The sequence below is a fragment of the Anolis carolinensis genome, chromosome 2 (genome assembly GCF_035594765.1).
Source record: "Anolis carolinensis isolate JA03-04 chromosome 2, rAnoCar3.1.pri, whole genome shotgun sequence".
NCBI classification, from domain to species: Eukaryota; Metazoa; Chordata; class Lepidosauria; order Squamata; family Dactyloidae; genus Anolis; species Anolis carolinensis.
In genome coordinates, this window is record NC_085842.1 from 171,362,780 (window position 1) to 171,378,789 (window position 16,010).

Genomic DNA, 16,010 nt, shown 5'->3' on the forward strand with positions numbered 1-16,010 from the left:
TCCTGATAGCGGCTGAGTTTTTCCTGTTGTTTTTCGTCAATGCGACTGTTACCTGGGATGGCAACATCAATGATCCGAACCTTTTTCCTTTCCACAACTGTGATGTCTGGTGTGTTGTGTTCCAGAACTTTGTCAGTCTGGATTTGGAAGTCCCACAGTATCTTTGCGTGCTCATTTTCCAATACTTTTGCAGGTTTGTGATCCCACCAGTTCTTTACTGCAGGGAGGTGGTACTTGAGGCATAAGTTCCAATGAAACATTTGGGCCACATAGTTGTGCGTCTGTTTGTAGTCTGTCTGTGCGATTTTCTTACAGCAGCTGAGAATATGTTCAATGGTTTGAACTGGATTATAAAACAGTATAGACTCGTATAATCCAGTTCAAAGCAAATCTGGATTTTTCCACTTTGACAATCTGCATTACATGGCAGTGTAGATCCAGCCTCAGTTTCTCCCTCACAAACGAGGGAAATGAATAGTGCAGAACTGGCAGTTTTTCCCTCCATAAAAGACTGAGATGACAGAGGCAGGCCAGAGGCAAAGAGAAAGGAAGAGCAGCGGAGGCAAGAGCTGAGACGCTGCTTCTTTCACTAAGAAAAGGACTGAACAAGATGCCAAAAATATGGTAATCCCATATTTTAGACATGAGTCCTTCATAAAGACAAAAATGTGTGTATTGGATGATTTATGAAAGTAGAGAGCCTTTTACTTTGCAGTAGCAAAATGAAGAGCTAAATTAGCAGAAATCAAGTGTTCCCAGTATGCAGTTGGCAATATGAGGCATATAGAAATAGATGGCCTTTTAAAAAAATACTCCTGCAGATTAAATCACTGTCTTCTTTAGTAAACAAGGACACCATGGGAATGGTTATGCTAAATCTTCCTCTCTGATGTGCCAGGTTACCACATGAAGGGAGCCTATTGTATGTGCAACCATTTCGAATTATGATGTTCGGTCTAAATGTGTGAAACCAGCAATTTGCCACTCCTTCCTGTGCAGTATGTAAATTGCTGCTGAACATAACTTGTGAAAAATGAGGATCTTTTAAATGTTTTCAATCTTGACACCTTGTCAGCATCTAATTGTTTAGGAAAGGCTTTGTAAATGTTGTTGCATTTTGAAGTCCGGGAGCCCAATAGGCCATATCAGGCAAATGAATATTGGGCTTTTCTCATGAACTAAAGAGGAAATGATTGTGAAAACCAATTAACTGCAACTGATTCTTTGTCTGTTTTCTCACAGGGGATTTGAGGCAGGCCTTCCCAAACTACCATCAGGATCCAGCCTTAAACAGATCCTCTGTTGTTAAAATATGCTTCATGGCCTTTGATATGTTAAAGAGTCGAGCTCCATTCATTTGCAACTCCTTTATAGTTCAAGCTCTGCTGGAAAAAGGGAGTTGACAGAAAAAGATAGGCTTCCCGACCCTTCCCTTTTCCCAGGTGAAGCTAAGCTCTATTAACTCAGACCAGCATGGTAGGAAAGATCAGAGAAGTTTTTCTTAATCTTTGTCCTGTCCTTAAATTACAGATTTTGCAAAATAACAGGGGCTTTAAATACAGGGAAGAGTGATGTGCCAATTAAAACTGAATTTTCACTGTTATGGTATTGGGATTAAATTCACTGTCTTACTTATGACAACAAATCAATGAATGTCACAGTATATCAATCCGTTTAAAACAGTCTAGCAACAAGCCCTTATGATTTCAAATTATAGTTTCAGAGTACATCAGAAATATCTGTTGAAGCAACTAGAGAGAAGTTGGGTTTCTATGAGTTTTCCGGGCTATATGGCTATGTTCCAGAAGCATTCTCTCCTGATGTTTTGCCTGCATCTATGGCAGGTATCCCCAAAGGTTGTGAGGTCTGTTGGAAACTAGGCAAGAGGGGTTTATATATCTATGGAAAGTCCAGGTAGGAGAAAGAACCCTTGTCAGTTGGAGGCAAGTGTGAATTTTGTAACTGATCACCTCAATTAGGATTGAATAGCCTTGCAGCTTCAAGGACTGCCTGCTCACTGCCTGGGGGAATCCATAGTTAGGCGGTGTTAGCTGCCCCTGATTTTTTTTGTCTGGAATTCTCCTGTTTTCTAAGTGCGGTTCTTTATTTATTGCCCCGATTTTAGAGTTTTTTTTAATGCTGGTAGCCAGATTTTATTCATTTTCATGGTTTTTCCAGATATATAAACCCCTCTTGCCTAGTTTTCAGCAGACCTCACAACCTGAGGATGTTTGCCATAGATGTGGGCAAAACGTCAGGAGAGAATGCTTCTGGAACATGGCCATACAGCCCAGAAAACTCACAGCAACCCATATTCTGGCCAGGAAAGCCTTTGACTACATGGAGAGTTGTTTTGTTTTTGCTTTTTTCCTGGACAGAGTTTCTTCTCTGTATTCCCATTACCCTTGAATGGGAAGTAGTATTCCCCTTCAAGAGTTCTTATCTAGCTAACTGATAAAAGCATTCCTTGGATATACAATGCAGTACATACAGACTGCAAGTGGGTAGTGTGTTCCAAACACAGTTGTTACAAAAGTATATTGCAGTGGCACAATAGAACGTTAACCAATGTGCCATTGACAGGTTGCTAGTTATACTCTGCAGTGACCTCCAGAAAGGGATAGCTATGTATGTAGACCAGTGGTACTCAACCTGTAGGTCCCCAGATGTTTTGGCCTTCAACTCCCAGAAATCCTAACAGCTGGTAAACTGGCTGGGATTTCAGGGAGTTGTAAGCCAAAACACCTGGGAACCCACAGATTGAGAACCACTGATGCAATGCCTTTATATAGCTTTCCCTTTGTACCTTTTGTCATTGAATGTCAAGGGAGTTTTGTAACTAACTTTGAGAGACATTCTAGTTTTTTAAAAGTTAGGCTTGGACCTCTTGAAGAAAATTACTGAAGAAAATTCTAAAATTGCCAATGAACTGTATACAGAGCCATAGGGAAAAGTCTGTGCATATATGTATAACACAACAAAAATCACAAATAGGGCTTATGATATGTCTTTCGGTACCTTCACTCCCAGTAAGATGTTAACCAGGTTGAAAAAATCTATGGCAACTAGCTACATCCATGGACTTGTAGTTTTTCCACATCCTGAGATAGAAGCAGCCATGAAGAAGAGGATCTTCTGCAGACTAGGACACGGAACAATGGCTTCAAACTACAGGAAAGGAGATTCCACCTGAACATCAGGAAGAACTTCCTCACTGTGAGGGCTGTTCGGCAGTGGAACTCTCTCCCCCGGACTGTGGTGGAGGCTCCTTCTTTGGAAGCTTTTAAGTAGAGGCTGGATGGCCATCTGTCGGGGGTGCTTTGAATGCGATTTCCTGCTTCTTAGCGGGGGGTTGGACTAGATGGCCCATGAGGTCTCTTCCAACTCTACTATTCTATGATTCTATGATTCTATGATCTCAGGGCCCTTCCACACAGCCATATAACCCATAATATAAAGGTAGAAAATCCCAAAATATCTGCTTTGAACTAGGTTATCTGAGTCCACACTGCCATATATTCCGTTCAAAGCAGATAATGTGGGATTTTATTCAGCTGTGTGGAAGGCACCACAGAGAGCTTAGAAGTTCTGGCCTATGAGACCACAAAGTCTATTAAATCTTATGCTATTTGATGATGAAGAAAGAAGGAAACAGTGAAAATCAGGTGTCGAAGGCTTTCATGGCCGGGATCACAGGGTTGTTGTATGTTTTCCGGGCTGTATGGCCATGTTCCAGAAGTCAAAATAAGTGCTAAAAATGATTTGTAAATTTGTTGAAGGCTTTCATGTCTGGAATCAGTGAGCTGCTGTGAGTTTTCTGGGCTGCATGGTTATGTTCCAGAAGTATTTTCTCCTGACATATCTATGGCAAGCATCCTCAAAGGTTGTGAGGTCTGAATTTCTAAATCATTTATGAATAGTGTGCTTAAAAATAGTATTATTCAAAAAGTCTTCAGAGGTAGAGAAAATGGTGAGACAAAGAGGCTGTGAAAGAGAATCATAGCATGAAGTATAAAGTATGATGAGCTCATAAGTTTTATCCTAAACTATGATGAGTTCTTTAGTTTTATGCTAAATTATGGAACTGGAGACAAAGGAAGGGATTCACTACATAGCACACAACTTACTAGTGGAAGAGACACTACAATTATTGAGCCATATCAATATGCACTTCACTGCTGCCTGGCACAGCTTGAAAGCTGTTGGATAATGTGCGGCCCTTGAACATCTTGTCTCTGTGTTTGTTTTAACTAAAATCTTTATTATTACAACAAACAAAATAAAATTCTCATTTCACACATCCCAATACCTTTGTCCCAAAGTCCTTATTCATAGCCCCTAGAACCCCACAGCATGCATATACTGGGGTCTGTGGGAAAAGGAAGGGCCTCCAGCAGCACTCCCTGGTCCCAGTCCAACGTGTGGGTCCTGAATCTTTGACAGGACGCATCTCAGCATTAGGCACTGGACTGGAGGAGGGCTAGACAGTTTCCATCCTAATGCTGCTGCATCTCATCCTCAGAGCCACCACGAGAAGACAGGGGAGGATATAGCCAGTCTACGTCCCTGGGCCAGATAGGGGCCGTCCCATAATCCATGGGTCACAGCTCATCTTCATCAAGTTTGGCGAGTCGGGCACAGCCTTGAGGAAAGTTGATTTCATGGATATCCAGATCTGGGAGTAGTGGTTTGGCATTGTCATCACTTGGGGCCTGGAAGGAAACAGCAAGATGAAGTAGGTGACAGGCGATGTTCCAAAGACACTTTTCAAATGTAAACTCAAAGAACAAAAAAACTTTCCTAGCTCTGTGTCGTCAAAGGCTTTCATAGCCAGAATCACTGGGTTGCTGTGAGTTTTCTGGGCTGTATGGCCATGTTCCAGAAGCATTCTCTCCTGACATTTTGCCCACATCTATGGCAGACATCCTCAGAGGTTGTGAGGTCTGTTGGAAACTAGGCAAGTGGGGTTTATATATCTGTGGAATAATGTCCAGGGTGGGAGAAAGAACTCTTGAGACAAGTGTGAATATATAAACCCCACAGATATATAAGCCTCGCCTGCCTAGTTTCCAACAGACCTGACAACCTCTGAGGATGCCTGCCATAGAAGTGGGCGAAACGTCAGGAGAGAATACTTCTGGAACATGGCCACACAGCCCAAAAGACATACAACAACCCTGTGATCCTGGCCATGAAAGCCTTCGACAACACAGTGATATCATGGTTTGAAATCCCTTTGAATGAGCAGGGCCATTTCCTCAGCCCTACCAAAACTCACCTCCTGCAAGGACTCCTGCTGGGAGTTCCCAGAGAGCTGCATCTCATCAAAAGGGATGTGACCTGGTCGAACTCCAACTCCGGGAGAGCTTTGGCTGTGAGATGGCTGTGCCTGAAAGGCAGGAGGGATTTAATTTGAAGAAAAACATATTGTGCTGCAGAAGCCACGTAGTAGTTTAGAGGCCTGGAAAGTTTCAAACATAACAGATTTTCTGAAAATGACAACATACTGTGCATGTGCTGGCACATACCAAACAAACCTGACAGAAGAGGTGAAATGCAGGTTCTGACTATCAATTTCAATAGATGACTATCTGATCTTTCGGATATCAGCCAGCAAGCCAACGTCTTAAATCAAGACATAGCTTCCTACGTTCTACAGAGATACTCGCAGGAACACCTCAGCAAGCGAGAGTCCATAAGTGGCAGGCTGAAACCTAGAACCTCAAGCCATGACTGACACTGAATGAGAGACTCCCTCCTGGGCACACAAAAGACTGGGTGACGTGGAAGACACTGAACAGACTACGCTCTCGCACCTTAAGATTCAGAGCCAACTTTAAGAAATGGAGCCACAAAGTGGAATCCATGACATGCAAGTGTGGAGAAGAGCAAACCACAGACCACTTACTACAATGAAGCCTGAGCCCTGCCGCATGAACAATGGAGAACCTTCTCACAGTGACATCAGAGGCACTCCAAGTAGCCAGCTTCTGGTTAAAGGATATTTAGAATAATGCCAAGTTTTAAACTTTGTGGTTTTTCTATACATTATAACTGTATCCTCAATTCACTTCTGACACGATAAATAAATCTGGTCTTTCCAAGAAGAAACATGCACAGTGACTTTCTGTGCATAAATTATCCAATAACTAAAATGTCACTAACAGCCAACAATATCTGGAGAGTTTCACAAGATGTCAGAAAAGGAAGAAAAATGGATTGAAATGGAGTCTCATCGCACCCACTAACTTCAAAGCAGAATAGGAATTTTAGCCATGCCAGGCAAACATCTCAGCCCCATGGAAGAGTTCAGCCGGGTCTTTTAGTAATGGCTTTCTTTCTTTACCTCAGCAGATGGTAGATGCTCTGGCTGAACCGGGCCAGGAAGGTAAAGGGAAGGCAGGGAGGCATTGAGGGTCTGGAGGGTGGATCCCTTATTCTGGTCCATAGAGGCTGAGGAGCAGGGCCGGGTAGGACCACCGGGCAGTGAGTGGTGCAGGGCTCCCATTCGTCCCAGGCTATGGGTCTTGCTCTCTCGACGCTGGTACTCGATGGGTGACTGCAGTGCTGCAGGAGGGAATACAACATGGCACGGTGAGTTCAAGGGCAAGATGAAATAGTCTTTGGCAACAAAAAAGGCATCTTGGTGTATCAGTGACTCATGATCCCAATGATCCATTGAGGTGGGTTGCTGTGAATTTTCTGAGCTGTATGGTCATGTAAACATCTTCTGATTTCCTGGCTGCAGGGAGGATAGTTCATAAAGATCCTAATAACTCCTTTAAAAGGCCTTGGGAAAGTCACACTCCCTCAGATTCAGAAGAAGGAAAAGGCAAACCCTCTCTAAAAAGAAATCCCCATGACAAAGTGTACCTTTGTGTCGTTATAAATTGGGAATGGCTTGAAACACCACCACCACAACGTTTTCTGAGAAGTAACCCTCCTGGACCAGAGTTTTGGATTAGCTGTCTTTCAAGTCTTACCATTAAGGAAGTCACGCTGTGTCTCCAATATGAGGCTGATGTCGGCCACCCAGGCCTGGGCGATCTCCGGCGATGCTGCCTGCAGTACGTAACGGATGGTGCCTCGTTCTGCACCACGAGAAATCAGTGCAAATTTGCAGGGATCATTCTCCACACTGGGCTCCAGGCCTAAACAGCTCACCTGGTGCAGAGAGGGACAGTGACTAAGGAGAGACAACAGATATGGAGTTTGCCCAGTAAAAGATCGGATCATACAATATATTTCAGATTCTTTGGAAGTCGTTTGTTGTTTATATCACCGTATATACTTGCAGGTAAGTCGAGTTTTTCAGCCCTTTTTTGGGGCTGAAAATACCTCCCTTGGCTTATAATGGGGTCAAGGTCAAGCCGGCAGCAGAGCCTGGAGGCCACTGCTTGCAATATAGGATCTATTTTTCTCTCTCCTTCCCCTCCCTTAACAATGTATTTTCTTTTCCAAAGCCTCCCTCGTATTTGAGTCAAAAAGGAAGGAAAGGAGGTATATTTCATTTTCCACTTGTCTGTATGGCTCTCTTTCAGACCCACCCAATTTCCTGGGTTTTTATGTGTATCTAAATGTATTAATTTTTTTATGTCCATTTTTGTACCCTTGGAAGTGTTCACTGGCCTTTGCAAGCCCTATAGATTCTATATATGTATGTTTCTATATATGCATGTTTCTCCTGAAGTCTTTGCAAACCATATATATCCATTAATCTTATAAAAACATATTCCCCTGAAATATTTGTTAATCTCTCCTACAGATATATAGGCATTTCCCCCTGCAAGCCTTTGAATTCCTATGTGCCTATATATCTGTATCTATCTATATACAGTAGAGTCTCACTTATCCAACATAAACGGGCTGGCAGAACGTTGGATAAACGAATATGTTGGATAATAAGGAGGCATTAAGGAAAAACCTATTAAACGTCAAATTAGGTTATGATTTTACAAATGAAGCACCAAAACATCATGTTAGACAACAAATTTGGCAGAAAAAGTAGTTCAATACGCAGTAATGCTATGTAGTAATTACTGTATTTATGAATTTAGCACCAAAATATCACGATATATTGAAAGCATTGACTACAAAAATGCGTTGGATAATCCAGAATGTTGGATAAGCGAGTGTTGGATAAGTGAGACTCTACTGTACATTGATTTTATATATGAATTTTTCCTCATATGTTTGCAGGTCTTTGCAAATCCTATATACATATAGATATCTACTTTTCCACTTACAGAGCTAGTTTACTGTTTTCTTTGAAATACAGTAAATATTCAAAAACATTTAACTTACTGATGCCTCAGTTAATGTAATTTTAATGATGTCTATTTTTATTTTGAAATTTACCAGTAGCTGCTACATTTCCCATCCTAGGCTTATACTCGAGTCAATAAGTTTTCCTAGTTTTTGTGGTAAAATTAGGTGCCTCGGCGTATATTCAGGTCAGCTTATACTCAAGTATATACGTAATCAAACCAACACTGGAATTAAATCTTTGGAAAAAGAGAAATTTGAGAAAAACACTAATGAAGGTTATGATTAATATATAAACAAGAAATAACTACAGTGCAACCCCCTTATCCACAAGGAATACATTCCTGGACTTTCCACAAATATGTAAAATTGCAGATAATAGCGAATCCTATTGAAATGAAGAATTCTTGGTCCAAGAATACCATTGTGCTGGAGCCGTTAGAAAATGGCTTGGAGAGGACCTTTTTTGTGAATAAATGAAACTGTGGATACTAACTGAGCAGATATGGAGTTGTACTGTATCTAGAAGACAATTTATATTTATGGTGATTGGCAGTGTTATAGGAGCGATAAGGAAGAAAAAAATCTTAAATTCCAAAATTCCAAAATTTGTTTCCAAAAAAGGAATTATTGTATGTACATGATTATAATCATCATAATAAACAAATAATTTTAAGAATTAAATGGAAAAATGAAAAAGTTTATAAAGGTAAAGGGAAAACAGAATGCAAACACACATTCTTTGCTTGCTGGGTATTTCTTATGCTCTCTCATCTATTATGTATTTGCAAGATGCAGTCCCCACCACTTTTTTTTTTCATGTCAGAAGCAACTTGAAAAACTGCGATTTACTTCTGGTGTGAGATAATTGGCTGTCTGCAAGGATGTTGCCCAGGGGATGCCCAGATGTTTGATGTTTTACTATCCTTGTGAGAGGCTTCTCTCATGTCCCCGTATGGGGAGCTGGAGCTGACAGAAGGAGCTTACCCACTCTCCCCAGATTCGAACCACCAACCTGTCGGTTAGCAGTCCTGTTAGCACAAGGGTTTAACCCATAGCACTACCAGGGGCTCCAGTCCCCACCAATAAGGCCAGATAAGTGTGCATATATATAAAAAAATAGTCAGATGCTTAGGATGCTGAATTCAACACTCAATATTAAATTGTATAGATGTACAAAACAACTGCAAAAACTTAGGCAACTTGGACGGGGGAGCCTCCAATACAAAATGCACTTCCAAGTTGCACAGCTGTCTAGATTCTTCACTATTAATCCTGAAATACCTTGATGCTGCTCTTGAAGGCATATGTTGGAGCACTATATGGACCCCGCCGCCGCTCCAGAGTCTCACTTAGAATGATAATCTGCTCAAAGAGAAAGATGCGCCGTTCACGGCCTCGGGCCAGGATCCCGCATGCCTGCTCAGTCACCCAGAAGGTGTTTTGTTGCAAAAGCTTCCCTTGTGCCGTCAGCTTCCCCTGGAAAGGATTGGACAGACCCATATTATTAGCTGTGTAAAAGAGACAAAGCTGCCACATTCTTACGGCGGAGCATTTAGAACTACACATGTGCAGATGGAGGACTGTATGGTTGAATGCTGCTGTGTGCCAAATACTCACCATCTGTGGAAATCTAGATCATCATACGATATTCATGCATAATTTTGGGGGTCAAAATTATGGATTTTGATATGACCCATGGACAATTCGGGAACATGCTACAGAGGGGAAAACACCAGTTCTGCCTTTGAGAGCCAGCCAGAAGTTCTTCTGTCCAGGCATTCAAAAAGGCCAGTAGCAGTGCCATGATAGAATAAAGAGCTTGGTGCTTCTTTTAGGTTCTCCTGGAACAGACTAAGCTCTTGCCTTTCACCATACTACTCAGAGAAGGGGATCGTTCCTTCTTTGATATGAGTTAAGGTGCAGAACTTACATTAATTACGTATGAATACAGGCATTTTTAAAAAGTATCTACACCCTTGCGCCCTTCAGGTGTTTTAGATTTCAGCTCCCAGAATTCCTGACCACTGGGCAGGCTGGCTAGGATTTCCTGGAGTTGGAGTCCCAGATATCTGGAAGGCCGCAGGTTGAAGAGACCTGCCTTAAGCCCACTGTTCTTATATTAGCTTGCACTGAAGAAGCAAACCCTCTTAGATACCTGAATATAAATAAAGTTTTATTATTTTATTATTATTATAATATCCCTTTCTTTGGAAAGGTGAACAGGCTTCTCATCTCTGCAGGACTGGAAGAAAATTTCCTCCCTGTCCCCTGCCAAACCTAACGAAAAAAATTGCAGGTCCTTATAAATGACAGTCAGTTAGAAACATCTAGGAAAATGGATTAACTTCCAAGGAATCAGTTCCAACTTGAGCTTCATTCTCTAGAACCTACCTCAAAGCCCTGAAGACGCCCCACGTTCATCATGTCATTGCAGCGCTTGGGAACGAAACACATCACCTCCACAGCTCTCTGCAAAGGCAAAGTAGTGTTGGGCGAGTGGCCTTATTAACAAAATACCCTCCCCATAAATGTACAGCAGAGTCAATTATTAGCAGCAGTGTGACACAGCATCAGTGGCCAAAAGTGATAAAAAGAACAAAAACACAAAGACCAATGTGTATCTCTTCCTTAGGAGGCTTTTCTTTGTAGCAAAATAATATGGCTGCGCTGTTTACAAAAACAAGGTCTCCATAACACAAATAAAGTTCTTTATACTTCCTTCTTTGCTTCCACGCTGGGCTTCTTTCTCATGCAGATAAACAGTTTTTAGCTTTGTTCTCACAGAGCCTCCTCTCAACCGAATTTACACAGGAGCTTCACACACAGTAGCTTTACACATGAGGTCTTCAACCTGGGGCTACTCACACTGAGGCCTACTAAGCTACAGGCACACCTGCTTATATTGAACTACAGTTTTTGCTGAGCCATTGCATCCATTTCAGTGCTTGCCTCACATTTTTTGTAATTACAAATACCCAGTTATGGGGTTGTTGTATGTTTGCCGGGCTGTATGGCCATGTTCCAGAAGTATTCACTCCTGACGTTTCACCCACATCTATGGCAGGCATCCTCAGAGGTTGTGAGGTATGGAGAAACTAAGCAAAGAAGGTTAATATATATCTGTGGAAAGTCCAGGGTGTGAGAAGAACTCTTTGTCAGTTGGAAAGAAATAGCCAGGAGATGAACCTTTCCAATGCTAATTAAGGTGATTAACTGTAACATTCACACTGGCTTTCCAACTGACAAAGAGTTCTTCTCACACCCTGGACTTTCCACAGATATATATTAACCTTCCTTGCTTAGTTCCTCCATACCTCACAACCTCTGAGGATGCCTGCCATAGATGTGGGCGAAACGAGAGGAGAGAACATGGCCATACAACCCGGAAAACATACAACAACCCTGTGATCCCGGCCATGAAAGCCTTCGACAACACATTAAATACCCAATTAATTTTTAATATTTCTGACAAGTAGGGCAGGAAGTGGCATCATGCAGTTTGATCAGGCTAAAAGACATATGACTGTTGTCCAGTATGGGTAATGTCATATTGGGGATGCTAAGACATGAGTTCAAGCCTTCTCAATTGCAAACCAATAATGTACATAGCTTCAGCTCCTTCTCTCAATGATTAAGGCAACTTGCAAAATATAAATGTCACTGTCTTGTTTGACTACAACTCCCAGAAGCCCTGGGCAGTGACGGATGATTAGAGTTGCAGTCCAACAACAAGATGGGATCACACATACCCCAAGTAGATGACAAGAAAAAATGTGCCCATACCATGTTACATCTAGGCTTTATGGGTTAGCTTCCTAACACCTGATTCCAATGCACCTATATAATATCCAGTCCATATAACAGGGTGGAGTAAGGGTGCAAGGGACCAACAGCCACAAAACATGTTACCATGACCCTAGCTCCTACCTCCAGCTGCTCTGTGTTCTTGCCAGCTTTGCCATAGTACTTCAGGAAATCCTGGGAAAGAGGGGAAACAACAAGATTATTTTCTCAAGTGGGCAATGGAGTGTAGCGTCCTCAAGTCTTCAACAACTAGGCTGGATTTGATTAGAAATAAGAAAAACCAACTGTGGAAAGCAGGCCTTATTTCTCTTACAAAACCTCAGCAAATTGCTCTCTGGGAAGATAATCCAAACTGTGCTGTATTTACAGGAGTGTATTTGCCTTCACTAATATGTCCTATAGACAAAAGGCATGTGGTTGGCATGTATAAGATTACAGCTTCAGTCCCTGGCATCTCCAGGTAGGGCTACGAAAGAGTCTTGCCAAAAATTCTGGACAAGTACTGTCAGCTACTGTTAATCATACTAGACTAGATGGACCAGTGATCTGCCTTCAAAAAGCTATTTCTAATATTCCTGGACTTGCATATTTGCAAATCAAGAAAATATTCCCCAAACAGCACGTTTCCAGTGCTCTTCCCTTCTAATAGGAACTAAATCCTTAATCATCTGATGTCCTGAGGAAGTGAAGAGCATGTAATAAAGTATGTAGGAAAATCTGCTCAGAAATATCAAGAAATGGTTGCAGCCAAGTGTGTACAAACGAAGGCTAGCACATAGTGGCTGCCACGTAATGCCTGAAGCAGTCCCTTTCCATTGTTCCAGCTCTACAGAGACAGCCACTTGCCGTTAGGTGGCGATAGCTACCCAACAAATTGGCTGCTCCTTTTGTGACATTTGGGTGGTTTGCTGTCCTGCAGATGACAGATGGCCCTGCAGATCCTCCAGGACTCCTTCACCCCGGATTTCAGTTCCTCCGTGATCTTACCAAATCTTAAAGCCAGACACATATATTATATACAGCCTTTCTTCTTTACTGTGCACCCCACCCCCACTGCGTCTTTGCCTGTGCTTTGAGAGTCCTCTCCATTTTCCCTTGCAGCACACCTTGAGAAGCAGCTGGTATTTCATGATCCGCTGTACAGGTTTGATGAGCAAGTCATTGAGCTGCAAGCGGTGCCCCAGTTCTTGCTTCAGTTCCTGGAAAGGAAGGAATGGTATGCAGATGCTGTTGTAAAAGTCAGGTGGAAGGTCAGCTCTCCCGCTTTTTCATGGGGCAGGGGATCTCTTCATCTCTTTGCCTCTGTCAGCATCCCACTCATCTTCCTAAGAAGATCCTGCATCTTCACCTTTTCACCCCATGCGGCTTTGTAACAGTCATCTAGCCCTTTGGTTCTCAACCTGTGGGTCCCCAGATGTTTTGGCCTTCAAACCAAAGGAATTCTAACAGCTGGTAAACTGGCTGGGATTTCTGGGAGTTGTAGCCCAAAATACCTGGAGACCCACAGGTTGAGAACCACTGATCTAGCCCAACACATTTGGGAAGCAGAAGAGTGGGGAAGGCTGCTCTAGAGTAGACCTGCACAACCCATGGCCCTCCAGATGTTTTGGAATTCAACACCCAGAATTCCTGGCCACTGGACAAACTGGCTAGGGCTTGTAGGAATTGGAGACCAAAAACCTCTGGAAGGCCACAGGTTGTGCAAGCCTGCTCTAGATCCTCAACACAAAACAAGAGTGAGTGAAACTCAGCAGCTAAGGCCCCTTCTACACTGCAATACAATCCAGATTATCAAAGCAGATAATTCACATTATCTGCTTTGAAATGGATTATATGAGTCTACACTGCCATATAATCCAGTTCAAAGCAGACAATTTGGATTTTATATGGCAGTGTAGAAGGGACCTAAGATACTGCACTGGTATCAAAGAAGACCTGGTACAAATGTCACCAATGGCATCAAGCCATTTGGCCTTGGGTACACACCAAACTCCCTCTGATCCAGTACATACACACACACTCAGTGTCTGACATCCTTTCAGGAATCTCTTGTGGGAACCCTAGGAGTAAGCGAGCATCTGAGATCTCAGGTGGCTTTTTGCATGTAAATATCATCATCTGACAGTTTCCTACGTTTATTCACATTCAGACCAAAGCTTATTATGAAAAGAACCCCAGCAAGAAAGATGTACGCTTAGAAGGAGAGTGAAGTGAACTGCAGCGGAATCTCTGTCATTCCTCACCCTTTTGAAACGTATTTCTTTCCCATTCAGCGCAAGATGTTTTGGAGGAGAAGGGCAATCTTGTAGTCAGGCCGGGTGAGGCAAAGAGGCATTCACTGTATCTTGAGCCAGTTCAGAGTCAAGACAAGCAAACCTTTCAAGATGCATAGTCACCTTCTCAACAAAGTAGGCATATGTAGCAAATGACAGGATCCATACCCATTGGCAGAGTTAATAGTGGGCATACTGGTGGAGGGGTTCTAGAAGTTGGAGTTCAAACACAACTTCCAGCCTTTGCTGATGAGTTTTCAATACTATTGTCTATATATATGTGGTTGGGATGGTACTGTCAGGGCAGGATATTGGGACACATATCTACTATTGAGATGCATGCACCCACAGAAAAATACACTCAATTATATATAGTTGAGAGACCTCATTAGATTGTCCAAAACCACCATACACAACCCTTCAGATGTTTGTGGTGGCAGCATACAAAAACAAAAAGACATGACATGTAGTAACTGCTATATAAATGACCTCTACACAAGATAGGAGCTGTGAGGAAGTTTAAACAGAGTGCCAAACACCATGGATCTCATTTGTATCAGCTCTGAAAGGGGCATAGAAGTATACGAGGCAGAGGCAAATGGATCACAACAGGAAACTCAGTCAAATACAGTAGAGTCTCACTTATCCAACATAAACGGGCCGGCAGAACATTGGATAAGCGAATATGTTGGATAATAAGGAGGGATTAAGGAAAAGCCTATTACACATCAAATTAGGTTATGATTTTACAAATTAAGCACCAAAACATCATGTTGTACAACAAATTTGACAGAAAAAGTAGTTCAATACGCAGTAATATTATGTTGTAATTACTGTATTTACGAATTTAGCACCAAAATATCACGATATATTGAAAACATTGACTACAAAAATGCGTTGGATAATCCAGAACGTTGGATAAGCGAGTGTTGGATAAGTGAGATTCTACTGTACAAGCAAACTATATGGCAGAAATTGCAGAGAGAGAGTGAACAAAACCACAGCAAAGTCATATCTCCCCTTACCTCAAAGTATGTGTCAATAAACTCGGACACAATATGCTCAGATTTGGGTTTGTTCTGACAGTAAACAACATACATGTGCAAACGGCGCTCCTGGAACACAACCAGAAAACAAAACACTGAGGAGAAACCATGTACATAGAATCATAGAGTTGGAAGATACCTCATGGGCCATCCAGTCCAACCCCCTGCCAAGAAGCAGGAAATCATATTCAAAGCAGCCCCAACAGATGGCCATCCGGCCTCTGCTTAAAAGCCTCCAAAGAAGAAACCTGTACCACACCACATTAACAGCATGGTGGCTTGACTTCAAGTGCAAGGAGCATGTCAAAGAGTCAAGTTCAAATTTACATGTGTCTTATTTCTTGAGGTACAAGTTCCAGAAACCTCCAGCTAGCATGGTCAAGTAGTCATGCTCTGAGAGCTGCAGCTTTAAAAAAACTTTCCTAAAATTTCCTAATGGGAACATAGCCAAGGAAAAATTCCACAAGCTTCATAGCAGATGTGGATGAGTGTTTAAATTCCCATTTCTGTAAATAAATCCAGAAAAAGTAAGGAAAGAAATCCATACCTTATAATCTATTAATTTTATTAAGAAAGATGTTTAACTTTCCAGAGACATGGAGATGGCACTGCAGGCTTA

At 42.1% G+C, this 16,010-nt stretch overlaps 1 protein-coding gene across 5 annotated transcripts in view; it reads right to left on the reverse strand.

Annotated features, from left to right (window-relative positions):
* Positions 1-4,240: 4,240 nt before the first annotated feature.
* arhgef25 (Rho guanine nucleotide exchange factor 25) overlaps positions 4,241-16,010 on the reverse strand; it is a 131,710-nt gene continuing 119,940 nt past the window's right edge. For all 5 annotated transcript variants that reach the window (XM_062971083.1, XM_062971085.1, XM_062971082.1 and 2 more), the window contains 9 exons: positions 15,371-15,460; positions 13,179-13,271; positions 12,196-12,246; positions 10,660-10,737; positions 9,550-9,744; positions 6,984-7,164; positions 6,347-6,567; positions 5,279-5,389; positions 4,241-4,712 (listed from right to left, as the gene is read on the reverse strand). In XM_062971083.1, the coding sequence (XP_062827153.1) occupies positions 4,602-4,712; positions 5,279-5,389; positions 6,347-6,567; positions 6,984-7,164; positions 9,550-9,744; positions 10,660-10,737; positions 12,196-12,246; positions 13,179-13,271; positions 15,371-15,460 (1,131 nt within the window). In that variant the 3' untranslated portion in view covers positions 4,241-4,601. The remainder of the gene's footprint in view (positions 4,713-5,278; positions 5,390-6,346; positions 6,568-6,983; positions 7,165-9,549; positions 9,745-10,659; positions 10,738-12,195; positions 12,247-13,178; positions 13,272-15,370; positions 15,461-16,010) is intronic.